This window comes from Conger conger, chromosome 11 (genome assembly GCF_963514075.1).
Source record: "Conger conger chromosome 11, fConCon1.1, whole genome shotgun sequence".
NCBI classification, from domain to species: domain Eukaryota; kingdom Metazoa; phylum Chordata; class Actinopteri; order Anguilliformes; family Congridae; genus Conger; species Conger conger.
Window position 1 is genome coordinate 39,795,905 of NC_083770.1, and position 16,297 is coordinate 39,812,201.

At 42.2% G+C, this 16,297-nt stretch overlaps 1 protein-coding gene across 1 annotated transcript; it reads right to left on the reverse strand.

Annotated features, from left to right (window-relative positions):
• Positions 1–9,352: 9,352 nt before the first annotated feature.
• On the reverse strand, positions 9,353–11,836 carry LOC133141156 (cholesterol 25-hydroxylase-like protein). The gene is made up of 2 exons (XM_061261583.1): positions 11,260–11,836; positions 9,353–10,993 (listed from the first exon to the last, which is right to left on the reverse strand). Exons 1-2 carry the CDS (start codon positions 11,799–11,801, stop codon positions 10,627–10,629), a joined length of 909 nt encoding a protein of 302 aa, XP_061117567.1. The 5' UTR covers positions 11,802–11,836; the 3' UTR covers positions 9,353–10,626.
• Positions 11,837–16,297: the final 4,461 nt, after the last annotated feature.

Consider the following 16,297-nt stretch of genomic DNA (forward strand, 5'->3'; position numbering starts at 1 on the left):
GAGATCAAGTCAGAACTAGAAATCAAGGCCCACAACCAGGTGTCCCTGTAAAGGTGAGGTTTGGATAGGGTAGAGAAAGTGTTAGATAAAAACACGGTAGAATTGAAAAAGGGAGGAATAACCTCAGTAGCACAGTGTAAGAAAATATAATGGAGATAGGATCACAGAAATATTTACTGCCTAAAAGCTTGTTCCCTAAAGTCTGGGTCAAGGTGGTCAGACAGACAGAGGGAACATTTAGAGTTTTAACAGCTAGAAAAGGTCATGACCTGGCACAACATGGGGGCCAGAAATTAATAAAACCTTGTCCAGTGCTGGAAGAAATTAAAGGACCAGGCTGTTGCATCATGTGTTCATGTAATGAATTAAGGCCAGGATATCAGGGACCTGGTGGGGCAAGAGCACCCCCAAAAATAGAGGGGTTACCAGGGGACGCCCTATGGGGAATGACAACCCAGACAGGGCATTCTCCAGTAGTAATGATGCACAGATTAGTGGTCTGTGGACAGTGCAGAATTAGCATTGCGACAAATACCACTTTTCTCATGGCCAGAGAAATAGAGGGGCCTGAGAAGGGGGGGCAGCCTAGGAAAAAATGTTACTGCCTTGAAACAGCAGAAGGGGAACTTGTGACATGTAATGAGTGCAGAGAACTCACTTTCGAGGGATCAGCTGTAGCAGCGGGCCTCACTCATTCATTAATCCCCTATGATAAAAACGAGACCTCCAAAGGTCAGGAAAAGTCAACATACGCCCAGCCCATTATGGGTAGACAAAGAGACGACCAACTAAGAAATGTTATTGAACAGACATACAACTATGGGCCCACCTGGCTGCTGATGGTTAACCGAAGGGGAGAGACAGATACCAGACCTATGAGGTTTAGGCGAAAAGCCATAAATAGAGAAGGAAGAGTAGTATGGAGATTAACAGATTATAAAGAGGAAGTTAAAAATTGTCTGTACCCACCAGAAGATGCTGAAGTACTAGACATACCTTTTGGGGATCATAAAACCAGAGCATGGTACAGCAGTGATACAGATTTATTAATGAGAAAGTTCAAAGCTAGAGCACAAAAAGTAGGGCAAGTGGCATACTTCAGGTTACATGCTTTCCCTGTAGAAGGGATATTAAAAGGGGTGAGAAGACAATTAATTGTGTGCGCAGAAGGCCTAATTGATGATAAAGGGCAAGTGAGAGAAACAATTGTGGTTGAGGAATCTCGGAGGGGAGCCACAGGGCGGATAAACCCTCGCCGCAACCATTCTGATGAGAACGACGAGGCCACAGGGCCTCTTTACACACTAACCATAACAGTCACCACCAGAGTTGGGGTTGGCGAAGGTGTATACTCTGTTTCAGCTAGGCACTCAGTGGAACCCCTGTCTACAGACGCTGACGGAAAAGCAGCTGAACCTGTAGTTCCAGACCCCGAGCCAGAGTACAAGGACGTCAGCAACGACGCACAAGGAGGCCGAGAATGTCGTGCTTCAGCGGGTGTTTCCGATCAGGAAATGCTGACAGAGTACATGAAAATCCGAAATCAAAAGAAAAATCAACAAATCCTGCGCAGTGAGTCTTTGAAGAAGGGACAAAATCGGGAAAAGAAATGGTTAGCAATACTAGGGTTAATAATTTTTGTAGTAGGAATAGGATTAGGAAATTATATAATGAAATATAGAGTCCCTTACCAATACACATGCGTTACTAAGGAAATAAATGTGATCTGGTGTGAATACAACATGACATCACCAGGAAGTGAAAATAGTACTGAAAATTGCAGTCAGGAAATGAAAAACGAAACATGCTGTCACTATTTGACTCAAGGAGGTCGGAAATCCAGTATGATAGAATGCGATGTCAGCTGTATCAACACAGACGGGAAACAGAAATGTTCAAGAGGCAGGCAAACTCGATATTATCCAAGCTCATTGGGGCATAAAGTAAAGCGGGAGGTCCCGACAAAAAATACTCAAAAGGCAAGGAGATGTGAGCTTAGATACCCCTTGCTTATAAGGAAAGGGTTACCGAGTTACACTGGACTTCGATGGTCACAATTAGAACAACGAGGAATAATATGGGGACCCACAACACCACTACTCACTAGTCTATATATAGGGGACCCGCAACAATATCCCAAAATAGATAAATCAATAAAGATGCAAAAGGAACTAGGGTGGACAAATACATATGTATATCAGAATAGAACTTTACTGTGTACATTAGCCTATTGGAGTCAAGATAAATTTCGAAAGGGCATTTGGGCAGCTGATACAATCCAAGCAATGCCATCGTTATTGATTAAGACAGTAATACCTTCTCGAGAAATAGTAGAGAAGATACTTCAGAAAGAAAGGGAGATGATAGAAGAAATGAGACAGTATGCAATATCAGTATATATAGAAGACGAAAAAGATATAAGGGAAAAATCAATCTCCAAAAACGACATTAAAAAGGGTGTAATGACAATGGCATGCACCTGGGAAGATGATGAATACGTAACCTTCAGATATAGGCCCGTAGAAGAACAACTTAGGAATTGGATAAGTTGGTACTGGAACAAAGTTATGAAAGGAAAAGATCCTAAAACAGATTACAAGGAAGAATGGATTCATTATACGTTAATGAGTGGTTGGTGGGAGGCCTATGTTGGAGATATAGGGAATAATGCACAAAACCAGGACTATTTTAAAAATTATGTCCCTGACCACTTCGTGCCACCGCTCAGAACTAATTACACAGGGAAGCAAGAACATGGAGCTAAGCCTCAACTAATATATTTTAATGACAAATTTGGGAAAAGGTTGTATATAGTAAATCAGACTTCTGGGGCCCTACTTAAAAATATGGGGGTCATAACCCCAGATAACACCTGTAAGAGAGGAAAAGAGTTAATATGGCAACAACCAGCTTGTGACCTTCGAGACGACTTGCGTCTGGTATGGAAAGCTTGGAAGGAGATGATTAATGCAGGACATGTATACGAAGGATATAAGTGGATGAGAAACTTAACTCTTTATAGCAATACAGGTAAACGTATTTTTATAGGGAGAGGAGGGGTCTCTAATGTGATCAGAGCAATCTGGACAGGAGTTAAACAAGGAGTGAATAATGGAGTAAATATGTTTAAAGAAACCACCTCTAATATCATGTCCTGGGGATGGGACACTATTAAATCCCTGTTTGGGCCCTGGGTATGGGTTATAGGAGTTGGAATATTAATCATAGGAATAATATATGTCATTTTTGTATGCTTAAGGTGCAGGCGTCATGGACAACAGTATGCATATCACAAGCTCGAGTCTCAAAAACAAGAGCATGAGCATCAGCGTACTTTTGCTGAAATCTTGACCCGACGACCCCGGCAAGAAATCACTAACTGTTAAGGGAGGCCTAAGATAGACATAAGGAAAAGATAGAGGGGTAAAGGATACTGACCTCAAAAACCAAAATGGATACCCAAAACACAAACAGATAAGGTATAAAGCCTGGAACAGTCAGAGACACAGGTCACAGCAGAAAAACAACTGAGGCAAGCATATTGGAATAATGGCAACTTGGAACAGTTCCTATGAAACCATGAGCCTAATCGGGAATGTATCAGGGGAAGGAAATCTGGGAGTGCGGGATAACGGTGAAGCAATACCGTTAGCTCTATCCATGGTGAGTTCCCTCCTCCGAGCTCTTGATTTGAATCTTGGTAACATAGTAACAGTAATTAAACTCATTAGGAGTAAAAATTGTTAATTGAATTCTAAAATCAAAATATGGTTTTATTTGGAATGCGGATTTCAGGACAAGATTTCAGACAAAGATAACAAATGTAATTTGAATGCTGAATGAGATTTGATTTTTTGTCAATAACAGGCACCTTATGAATACAAATATGGAATTACAAATTTACTAAGTGGCTAGTATTAATACAACATGCATTGGCTATGGGATATCTAAATTCTAATTTTTTTAATAGGCAGGTATTAAGAAATAATATAAATGCTATACCTGATCATGCTTGTGTTCGATGGGTCACAAATAATAACAGTCCTCAGTTGTATGTCCATGGAAATGCAAATACTTGTGAATCCAAAATGTAGGGGCAGGAGCCCAGAGAATGATTTATATATCTTGTGTACTTAGAAATCAAAACTGACACCTGAGGCCTAGGGCCTCCAAACAAAGAAGGGGATTCACAGGAATCCGCACACTGAAGTTACAAATTCAAAATTAAACTCCAAAGAGAGATGTCCCGTGTAAGAATAGTTGCATGGCCTTCTGCACCAAACCAGCAAACCGTATACATAAATCTACGCATCCAACAGAGATGTAACTTGATCCTTTGAACGTTTAAGATTGATTGGGAAAATCCTGCTGGTTAATAAATAACCATTCTCACAAGAAAAAGAGAAATCTTGTAGTGTATATCCATAAAAAAAGTAATAATAATAATAATAAACCCCTAAATTATTCACCGGGCCTAATCGAAACCGTGTAAATATATAAAAGAATTAAGTTCCTAGGGAATATAGATAATCAAAAGCGCATGGAAAAACGTATATATTTTAGTAGAGGTAGGATGGAAAAATAATATAAAATAAAGAAAAATTGTATTTGATCTCTTACAGAATAAAACCGGGAAATGGATTGTGGAAAAAGAACAAGTGGAAGCCAGTGAATCACAATTCCCAGTGACAGCCCTAAAAGAGGGGTTCGCAAATGAAACAGATACACCCAGAAATCCCATAGAATTAGGAGGGTATCGTAATCATATAGTGAATACTTTGTTTGCTTTTGGAGATAAGAAAAGGTTATTTAACACCTGCAACCTCAAATACCCCCCACTAGATTCCTGTCTGAACTGTGAGAAAACCGTGAGGTTTAGGAGGGGGGCCAGGGGCCTATACGGTAGTCTCTGCACCCCATGCTTTATCTTGAACAAGAATGAATGCATCAATATTATCAACCTAGACAATCACAGAGGAAAATTTGAAATTTTAGAGAATACAATGACTGTATATACAGACATTCCAAATTACCCATTGGCAGAGGGATTATTCGCACCCATAACATGTATCAGCATTATTAAATTCTATCCTTATAATGAGGAAAAACAAGATATTGTGACAATACGCAGGAATATATTTCCGTATATCTACGAAGACCTTGAAGGGAAACAACAAACTAAATATATAATCAAGAGAAAAAAAGTACCCTCTCGACAGCTGTAAAAACACTCGAACGGGGAGAACTATGTGGGGAAGGGGTTTGTATTATCTATATATTATTTTATTTTTAAAGACAGTTTGGGGTATACCCCTGAAGGAGAAGTACCAACCAAGGACAGGAGGTGATGTGTACAGAAAGGCTTTCCTGGAACAACAAGCCTTCCTCGATGGAAAGTACAGTTTCCAGATTACACGCTGTATCCCTGAACCTGAAGGAGGAAAGATCCCAAGGAGTCTGTGCATCATCTGCTTTGAGGATGTGAGAGACGTTGCCCATTTCACGCTGCGAGGAGGCATGCGGGGATGCCTGGAATGCGTCTGCTTCAACATGAAGACAACGCTCAGGAATGGACAGGACTTTGGATACGAGGCTCCTGTAAAGGAGTGGCTTTTGGGACTATTGGTTGCATCATTGTTTTATTCTTTTATTTTTTGTTTTTATATTAGCACACTGCGGATGTGCAACTGTCTAAAATGAGGTGGCTAACGATGGAGTGAGGCACGAAACAGGCACATTAATGTTGGATAAGCTTGCTATGTGTGTGGCTTAGAAGCCGCAAAAGAGGGAAATTATATAGAATATTTTCCATAGTTATTCCTAGTTATCTTATGAATCAGTATAATTATCTTATGTTATTCTATGTATCAAGATGAGAAAAGTAGACAAATTATTTTATCTTTGAACATGTTATCATTTATATGATAGAAGGATTATGGAAGAAAAGTATAATATAACCTAGGATTTATATATACAGATATGTATTCTCATGCATATAGTCAGAGGACTATTAAATAATAAATTGTTCTTGTGACAGATAACCAGAAAAAATGTAAGGGAGGGGTGAGTGCTCTCCTCAGCTTACGTCATATAGGCATATGTGCAGGAGATAGGGCAGAATACTTTCCCATTGGTAGGTGTGCTCATGGGCTTGGTTGATGATAAAAAACAATGAGGAGAATGACAGATGGGAGCCCAGTTAGTACTTGGTACTCCCTACCGTTTGATACCTGGATATTAAAGCTGTGTGAGTTAATTGAGAGGCACTTACAGGCTAAGATTGGCTTAGTGCGAGGGGTTGAAGGGGGTGTCGAGGACCCGGCCCTAGGCCCCCCTGATGAGAGATTGACGGGGGATGGGTTAGAAAGGAATGCATTGTTAACCCCTCGCACACGCCATCGAGGTGGTAGTAAGAACGCCCGTAAGAAGAAAAATATGTGGTTCAGAGAATGAGCAGCCATACTTGTCAGTAGAGGAGTCTGAAGTCGGGAGACTTAGATTTAGGGTTTTAAGGAGCAAGGTTAAAGTTCTGACTGAGAATACCCCAACCCTACAGGGGAGGGGCACAATGCCTGGCTAAAGAAAAACAAAAATAAGGAAAACGGAAGGGATGTCAATACCGAAAGAAAATTAATGATTAATGGCGGATGATTTACACTCAGCTATTAGCTGGATGTCCTTTGTAGATCCCTTAAGGCGCCACAAAAAGGGGCACCTGAAGAGGGTGTTGGGATGGTGGCAGGCTTTAACGTCTGGCTTACATGAAATCAAAGTTTGGAGGAAGTCAAGGAGAGATTATGAAACTGACACAGACACCAGTGATGAATAGGTTCATTAAAAACAACATAAGGGCTAGTGTTTTTCCACTCATATATTAAGATGGGGGAAATTCCCAAACCAGAGGGGCCCATGAAATAAAATATTGGGGACAGTTCTTTGGAGGTATGAGAAAATGACAATTGGAAAAACAGAAATAATTAATATGGTCATTGAAAAACAAGTTATATAAAAGATAAATGTCTTCCCGCTTGACATAATGGGGACACTTTTGTATACAAAAAAGATATATAAGGGATAAGTTTTTAGACCTTAGAGCAGGATCCCAGAATTTGGCTTCAGAAGATATCTACGAGCTGTTGAAGAGAGAGCAACGCAAGACAGTCAAGCTGGAGTGGCGCGCTCCCTCTGCGCGCCACTCCAGGATATGGATATGGAGAGAGGAGTGACGTATGCGGTGCGGACTCAGGTGAAGAAAGAGCCACGCAGAACAATTATAACCAAGCTGGAGTGGTAATTATAATCTATATTACTTGTAGAAGTAGGAAAAGTAACATATTATAAGTTTACTTTTATATATCTTTTATTTCTTATTAGGATACTATATAAAGTAGAAAAATGTAGAGAAATTATCATATTTAGATAAATATAATATTATAGGAATAGTTTCTTTTTAAACGTCAAGAAGGGGGAGCTATAGGATAAGGCTAAGGCCAAAGAGGATGGATATAGGAAGGGTGTACCTTGATTTTTAAACATCGTGGTGGAAAGGTAATTTAGAAAGAGCTAAGAGGGGTATATGTAACTTGCATGTGATTAGCAAACTGCAAAAGATGATATGTACACTGTAATCTGTACAACTCTATTCTTTTGATTGATTATAATAAAGTATATCTTACTATAATCATAGGTGATAAAGATTCTTTAGAGGAATACATTGAATACAGGACAACGATTACCAGATTTGCATCACACCCTTCACTTCGAGACTGGGCTGGAAGTTCAGTAGAACTTACCAGGGCTCCAGGACGTTCGGAGTACTTGATTTCGTCCCCGAGACACCTCATGGTGAGGTACTGCTCGTGGGAACGTGAGGTCTGAGCTCGGCAAGGGGTCCGTGGCTCACGACACAGTATCAATATAAAAAAGGGTTAACTGGTTTTTAAGAGAGGTAAAACACTGAGTGGGGTCAAATTGACCCCAAACATAATAGGAGGGTTAGGAAGGCCTTTCCGAGGTGATGTGTATGCATGTGGTAGTATGCCAACCTGATGTGATGGTTGATACCATGAAGAGAGCAATTAAATAGCCCAAAATTTGGGTCAAGTGCATAATTTCTACATTATTCGACAATATCCACAAAATTATTGCTCAATAAAGGCTGTTTTGCGGCAGCACTCCTGTTGTCTCACAAAAACAAAACAGGTTTGTTAAGGCGTACCATGCAGGATTTCTCACTCCTGCGTTTGCATTAAAAAAACCTCGACACCCCATTCTTAACCCCAGCTTTCCATTGCAGATGATGTGCCATGATAGCAATGAGCTAAGAGACTGGGGTCTAAGCAAGGCACCCAACCCCCAACTGTTCCCGACAACCTTGCAGAGCAGCCAAGCCTGCGGTGTGTGTGTATGTGGGGCGGCACTGCTATGGTTGGCACTGCTGCCCGACAAGAAACAGGTTTGGGGTTGGAGTCCCAGCTCATGGGACCCTCTAATGCCTCGCTCCTTGCTAGCTCCACGTGTTTGTGGGTTTACTCCAGGTACTCCGGATTCCCCCCAATCCTGCCGTTTCCCCTGACCGAGGTACTGGCCCCAGAACTGGAGTGCACTGCCCATGCTCCTAAGTAACTAGGATGGGTCAAATGCAGGACAAATTATCCCACAGGGTTCAATAAAGAATATAACTAACTTTTCAAAATATGTATCATTGGAGCTATATATATGTATGTACAAAAAAACATTACACTTCCCAATAGATTTACTGACTACATTTGCTGCAATGATATTGTGGCCAACTATGAACCACTGCTTTTCTTTACCTTCTATCCTCTCCTTCGAATATTTCATTGTGTGCTTATGGGAACACTATCAGTGGTACAAATGGAGGGACACTCCATTTCAGAAACTGCCTTTGCTGCAAAATTCACCATTTACACCAGGGGCTCATTCCAATCCATTATTTTTGCTCCTTTTTTCATTTTTGTTTTCTGTCAGAAGCAAGTAAAAGATAAAAATGAAAAAAAGTGATTGGAATGAGCCCCTGGTTAGAATGTCCCACACAGATTTCTGACTTGGCTTTGCCACCTGCAACACATAAACAGTTCATAATAATTCACGTTTATGTACCTTGCATGCAATTATATTTGTGGAACTAAACAAATGTTTTTCATTAGTCCATGGGGCCTCTCAACACTAATATTTTTTCCCAAAGAGCACACGAATGCATCCCAATCTGCAGATATATATTTTATTTTCAGGAGCATATGCTGCAACATTTGGAGCACTGTAGGTTTTTTCTGTTTGAGCAGAGAAAAATGGCAAATGAAAATGTTTCTCATCTAGACAAAGATCCTCCAGATCTACAAACCTTCTCACACTCCATTTTCAATGAGGTCATGAACTAATAACATTGGCTACTTTCGTTTTCTAAAACTAGAAAGGGCAGGCGCTAAGGTTGCCTCTGTAAATGAGTGATACAGGATGTTTATTTATTTATTTTTTGTTTCATTAAATGTAGTCTAGCGGCTAAGTTGCTTGGCTGTGACCCAGAAAGTTGGTGGTTCAAGCTCCAATTCAGCCATAATAAGATCAGTGTAGCTGTTGGGCCCTTGAGTAAGGCCCTTAACCCCACATTGCTCCAGGGTGAGTGGCCCCTGCCTAGTCCACTCAACTGTGAGTCACTTTGAATAATGGATGTCTAATGTAGTTTCTAACTCTCTTATCACACACTATAATAATCACAACTGCACAAATCAAGTGCACAGCTCTTGCACAGCATAGAAGAGGCTCAGGAATGAGTACACAGCTGCTTTAGTAGGTGTGTGACACTGGGCTGGGGGTGGCCACTGGTCACAAGGTAGACAGATCAGACAAGAACAAAGGCATGATAAATCTGCACGGCTGTTGAGTCCCCCTGCCCATTGCAGGTGGAATTGTTCTACGTCGTCTAAGCGCCCCCTCCTGGACGGAATAAATTGTAGCATAAGAAACATTACATTACATTACATTATTGGCATTTGGCAGACGCTCTTATCCAGAGCGACGTACATAACATAACTTATATTATAAAGCATAACAAAGCATAATTAAAAAAACTCCTTCAAATCCTTATGCAAAGTGAATACCCATAACCAGGGACAAGTGAGCTGAAGGACCCGAGAAGGAAATACAGTTTGAAGTGCTAAGAATACAACAAAGATAAAGACTTGGGCTTTATAGATTAATCTGACAATGGTTTAAATCTATAAAACCGTTTTTATACAACATAACATGAAATAATAATTATACACTGTGTCACCCCAACTTGGTTGAGTTTGAGGTGTGAAGATGAATAAGCGCGATCTGTACCATCATTTATTGTGTATTTTCATAAGTGCAAAACAACCCTACTGTATGTCTGCAATCTCGTGGCCGCAACCAATCATTACTATTATAGTCGGGTTCCTGTCAATATTTCTTCCCACTAGGGATCTTTTTTCTCACGACTGTTTGAGGGCTTTTCTCCACTCTAGGGAGTTGTCTTATGATCTCGTGCAATTTTTTTCCCTTCTGTTACTCTGTAAAGCGTCTTCTGGACAGTCTGCTGCGAGAGCACACTATACAAATAAAATTGAATTGATTCCTGATGTTTCACGGCGTTTCCTCCTCCTCCAAGTAGGTGCCGAACAACCGGTCCCAATGCGTGAAGTAAGGGGCGTAGTTTCCACGGAATCTCCGGTGGTGTAGTTGGTGGAACGGAGCCCCTCCGAAGAAGGGCACGATCCGGTGGAGCGCCCAGGGCAGGTCGTATCCGCAGTGGTCCTCCACGGCCATCCACATGTTGAGCAGATGGAAGATGATCTCGCTTAGCGGATGGCAGCCGACCAGCACCGCGCAACAGATAGCGATCGTTTGGAGTGACAGCAGCTCCGACGCGCTTGAGTCCTGGGCTATCATCGCGAATACGGCCGTGTTCCGGTGATGTGCCCGGTGGACTTGGAAGTACAGCCAAGGCACCCTGATGGTAAAACAACAGTACGGATCAGCGCGACAATGATGGGGGGGGCTTAGGCACATACAAAAGACATCAACTCCATCGACAATCATCAATAAGCATTTTAAATCAAATTGGTAAACACTCTGATGCCATAGAATGTTTTATTGACGAACCATGTTAGTAACAAAATCGAAAAAAGTTTTTCCAGAGTCTGTTGAAAATACACATTAATATTGAACAGTGTGTTTTATTGTGGAATGGCATGTATTGCCCGACAAGTGAATTACCTATGCATTGCGTCGTGCCAGAAGTAGAACAGAGCGTCGAACAGAAATAAACACGACGATATCTGCCAGAACACTTGCCAGCAGGTTGGTGCCATGGTGGGCATCTCCGGAGTGCGAAGTCGCTGCAGAACCGCCGTCGCTGGAAATACATAGACCGCGTATTTCCAAAATATCCTTAGGAAAGAGCTCAGCCAAAGACGCAGACAGACAGTCTCCTCCCTGCTGCCGGAGATCTTGTAACGATGTATTGATGTCCAGCGGCTCCCCATAACGTCCATCAGCAGGAAAGGTGCGCACATGAGTACATGACCAAGGAAAGCGACGCTTGCGGGAAGGTAAGGAGATAAGAGCAACTCTTCATGGCGAAGTAAGTAGTCCCAGACCGGCTGCAACAGGGGCGCATGGGGCTGATACGGTGATACACACGTGTTGTTCATATCTCGTGTTGTTTGACCGAAATACACGACAGCAGATAATGACTGTAAAAAAAAGGGGAGTCTGAAGTATTTGAAGGGAAGGTTGCGTCTCTGGATCAACCGCATTGGTTGGGACTAACTTAAAACTCACGGTCCCTGCCTCTGAGTATCCGCCCAACCCACGCTTATTCGGTTGTCTTGTAGCCCGAAGTTTCAGTTTTTCATAATGAAAAAATAAATAAATCAGGGGGCGTTCCATTGTGCGGACTGATTTACTATGCTTTTTCCCTTATTTGGGGGTAATGGCATATGTTATATTACTTTTTTAATATTCATGATCAACAGACTATCTGTAGCGTTGGAAGCTAAGCGGAGAGCCAGGGGCGACCAAAGGTAGAACCTTTTTTAACCGACACGCGAACGTGTCAGTCACTAAATCCCAGGGAGAACCGAAATAAGGATACCCAGCTAGGAACAGGATCTCTCCCGGAACAATGGGAGGAAAGGAAATTAAACAAACCAAACTTAGAAATCGTAAACAGAGAAGTAGCTCAAAAACGGCTAGAGAACGTAAAACAACCCTTAAATAACTAGGGCGATCCAATACTTTGGTACCGTGCCAAATAGCTGGGCACTGAGTGAAAACCAAAAGAAAATACAACCTAGCGAGAAAAGCTAGGCACGAAAATAAAAACCTCGAGGCGCAGCTCGGGACAAAAATGCAAACCAAAATACAACACCGGGGACAACGTCCCTCTACCATCGACTCACACGAGTCCAAAAGAAAAACAAAACCCTTGAGGAAGGCGCCAGCACACACAACACTTGCAGCTGTACGTCTTCCTTACCTTTTAGATATTTCTCCTTTTTAGCAATGAGAGAATTATCCACCAGCACCGTACCTGACTCGTATAGGGTTAGAGTCTACCGGGCGCTTTACCGGCTTTGTGCCAAGGGCGAACGGTTGAACACAAAAGCACAGAAACTAGTCCCTGCTGGTCTTAAATACTCTCCCGGGAGGTAATTCCCCTGGCGTAAACGAGGAACAGGTGGAAACAATAATCCTCGGCCAACTAGTGGCACCAGTGAGAATTACCTCCCACCATGACACTATCAGACCGTTGTGGAAATTGTAAACTAAACACGGTATACTGTAAATCAATAATAGCATTGATTTAATCGAGAGAAAAACACCCAAATCATTCTGTTCCACATTTAGGGGAGACTGTGGATGGTTTAAACAATGGGTCAGTTGTAACACCTTTAATTTGATCCACAAGGGATGACTTGTGGTAATGTCGTCACAATAATGTAGGTGAAAACCTCTGTGGGAGTAATAAGCAGTTTCTCTAGCCAAATGTTTTGTTCCAAATTCATGCTAGCTTCAAATCCACATGCCAATATAACTGGCTAAGTAATGGCTGCCCGGATTGGGGACGGTTGTGACACTTAATTCTGATTGAAACGCATTGTTTGTGCATTTATTTATTTCTAAGCAGGCCTAGTCAATGGAAGAGAAACACAGGCATGGGTGTCCCAGTAGACACACTAAGAGATGGAATGTGCTTTCCATTTCACACTAACAACAAACAACAATAGGATGGTACATGGCGAGAGTGAGATGGAGGGGTCAGTTAGGAGTAGGGAGGAAAAGCCAGAGTTCATGGACAAGGAGCCAGAGCAGCAACACGGCGGTAGATCGCATTGGGGAGGAGGATGTAGGGTGACCAACCGTCCCGCGTAGCGCAGGACCGTACAGCGTTTGAACCCCATTTCACGCGTCCCGCAAATTGAGATCGTGTCCCGCATAATCAATGCTTGCTGGCCAAAAAAAATAATAACTTGTTCGCCTAATCTCCCCGAGCCCCAGTCAATGTTAAAAACCTTACGTAACGTGACAGTTCAGAATCAGCTGCTTGCTCGCCACACCCACCGCCTCAGTTGAACAGTTGTCATCAACTTTTTGTTGTTGTCATGACACCGCATGACACTTGCACCGTTCGAAAGACACAGACACTAACCAGTTGGGACTGGGAGCGAGTCGAGTAGCCTAACGTAGCCACGGTAATGGAGAATAAGAATGAGACTGAGGCGACGTCACCATCAGCCAAAAAGAGAAAATGTATGTACAGAAAGATGTGGGAAAGTGATTATTGGTGGGTGAAAGGTGTTGAGGGGGATACCGAGAAGGCTTTTTGTGACCTGTGCAAAACTTCATTCTCCATCGGACATGGCGGGGAATACGACGTGAAACGACACAGGCTAACAGAGACTCACAAAAAACGTGTCCAGCAGAAAGAGACATCCAAGTCTATTGATGCTTTCCTCCGAGCAAAAAATGATTATCTAGAAGACAAGGTCACTGCTGCAGAGGTGACGAATGTGTATCACACTGTCCAACACGCTACATCATACAGATCAGGAGAGTGTGGTACAAAGCTAGCCCCAACGATTTATCCAGACTCAGACATTGCCAAGAGGATGACCTGCGGTCGAACGAAAGCAGAAGCCATAGTCATTGACGTGCTTGCCCCTGCATCTGTCGAAGGTTGCCTGAAAGATCTCAAAACGCCGCTGAATAACCCACGGGAGGCAACAACCAAAGGTATGTTCATATGTGTAAGTTAACATTGTTGTGTTAGCTATCTAGCTAGCTCATCTGTGCCCATTATGAAACCTGTGTGTGTATGTGATTGTGAGGTGAGCAACTCTACATGATAACGGTAGTCCATGGGCCAGAGCCCATCATTTCACAATTCACTAATGAACAAAGACTACCATATATTTTTTTAAATAGTATAGTTTAAATAATATGTAAATTATATGTATGAATGAAATTTTTCTTAATCAATAGTAATCATAATAATAATGCCCACAATTTCACTATTCGTTATCTCTCAAACAAACAAAAGCAACTATATTTTTAAAATAGGTATAAATATTTCTGTAGATTAGCTATATTTATCTAAATCAATAATGATCAAAATAGTAATGCAGTATCTTGTATTTGTTATAATTATCTCTGTTAAATTCATCCCATCTCCTGTGTGTCTCCACAGCCCACACGCCATTCTTCTCGGTGGCTTCAGATGCTTCCAATCATGGGACCACCAAGCTCTTCCCACTGTCAGTGCGATACTGGGCGCCAGACTTGGGAGTACAAACAAAGGTCCTCGATTTCTATGATGACAGTGACAAAACATCTGCTGCGATCCACAACCAGATAGTCACCAAGCTGAAGGAAAACGGGCTGGGACTAGACATGATATCTGCGTATTCCGCTGACAATGCTGGTGTGAATTACGGGAGATACAACTCCGTCTTCCAGAAACTAAAAGAGGACAACAAAGACATTTTGAAGGCGAACTGCGTGGCCCACATCATCCACAACAGTGCGAAACACGCAGGAGATCAGCTAAACATCGACATCGAAAATGTGGTCAACAAGACCTTTAGCCACTTCTCCTCATCTGCCAAACGTGTTGAGGAACTAAAGTCAATTCACACCTTTGTGGGGGAAGAGTACCAGTCCTTGCTTAGACATGTGCCCACAAGATGGCTGAGCCTGTGGCCTGCAGTGAAGAGGCTTCACGACAGCTGGGCTCCTATAAAAAGCTACTTTCTCTCATTGGGAGAGGAGCAGTGCCCAAAGTCACTGTGGCGGCTGTTCAACGATGACCAGGATGGTGAGGGCAACCCCCTCGAGCTACAGGTAATTAATTTGAATTGCACTCAACTTTTTATTTTATCTAAATATTACATAAAACAGGGATAAGGGAAATAATGATAATGCAAACAGTATCAGCATACAGGATCATTGACTGTCCTTACTCCTTTAAGGTTTACCTGTCCTTCCTCAGCAATGCGCTGAAGATTTTCCATGACACTGTGCTGGTGCTGGAGCGAGAAGATGGGACTGTCTGTGAGCTCTACGACATGATGTTCACCCTGAAAACCAAGCTACAGCAACGACAGAGTGATGGTTTCTTTGGGGCCCAGACGGGTGTGCTCCTCCAGCAGTTTCCTGACAGACAGGCAGCAGTGATCAGAGAGGACATATCCAACTTCTGGAGTCCCAGCTCATGGGACCCTCTAATGCCTCGCTCCTTGCTAGCTCCACGTGTTTGTGGGTTTACTCCAGGTACTCCAGATTCCCCCCAATCCTGCCGTTTCCCCTGACTGAGGTACTGGCCCCAGAACTGGAGTGCACTGCCCATGCTCCTAAGTAACTAGGATGGGTCAAATGCAGGACAAATTATCCCACAGGGTTCAATAAAGAATATAACTAACTTTTCAAAATATGTATAATTGGAGCTATATATGTATGTACAAAAAAACATTACACTTCCCAATAGATTTACTGACTACATTTGCTGCAATGATATTGTGGCCAACTATGAACCACTGCTTTTCTTTACCTTCTATCCTCTCCTTCGAATATTTCATTGTGTGCTTATGGGAACACTATCAGTGGTACAAATGGAGGGACACTCCATTTCAGAAACTGCCTTTGCTGCAAAATTCACCATTTACACCAGGGGCTCATTCCAATCCATTATTTTTGCTCCTTTTTTCATTTTTGTTTTCGTTTTCTGTCAGAAGCAAGTAAAAGATAAAAATGA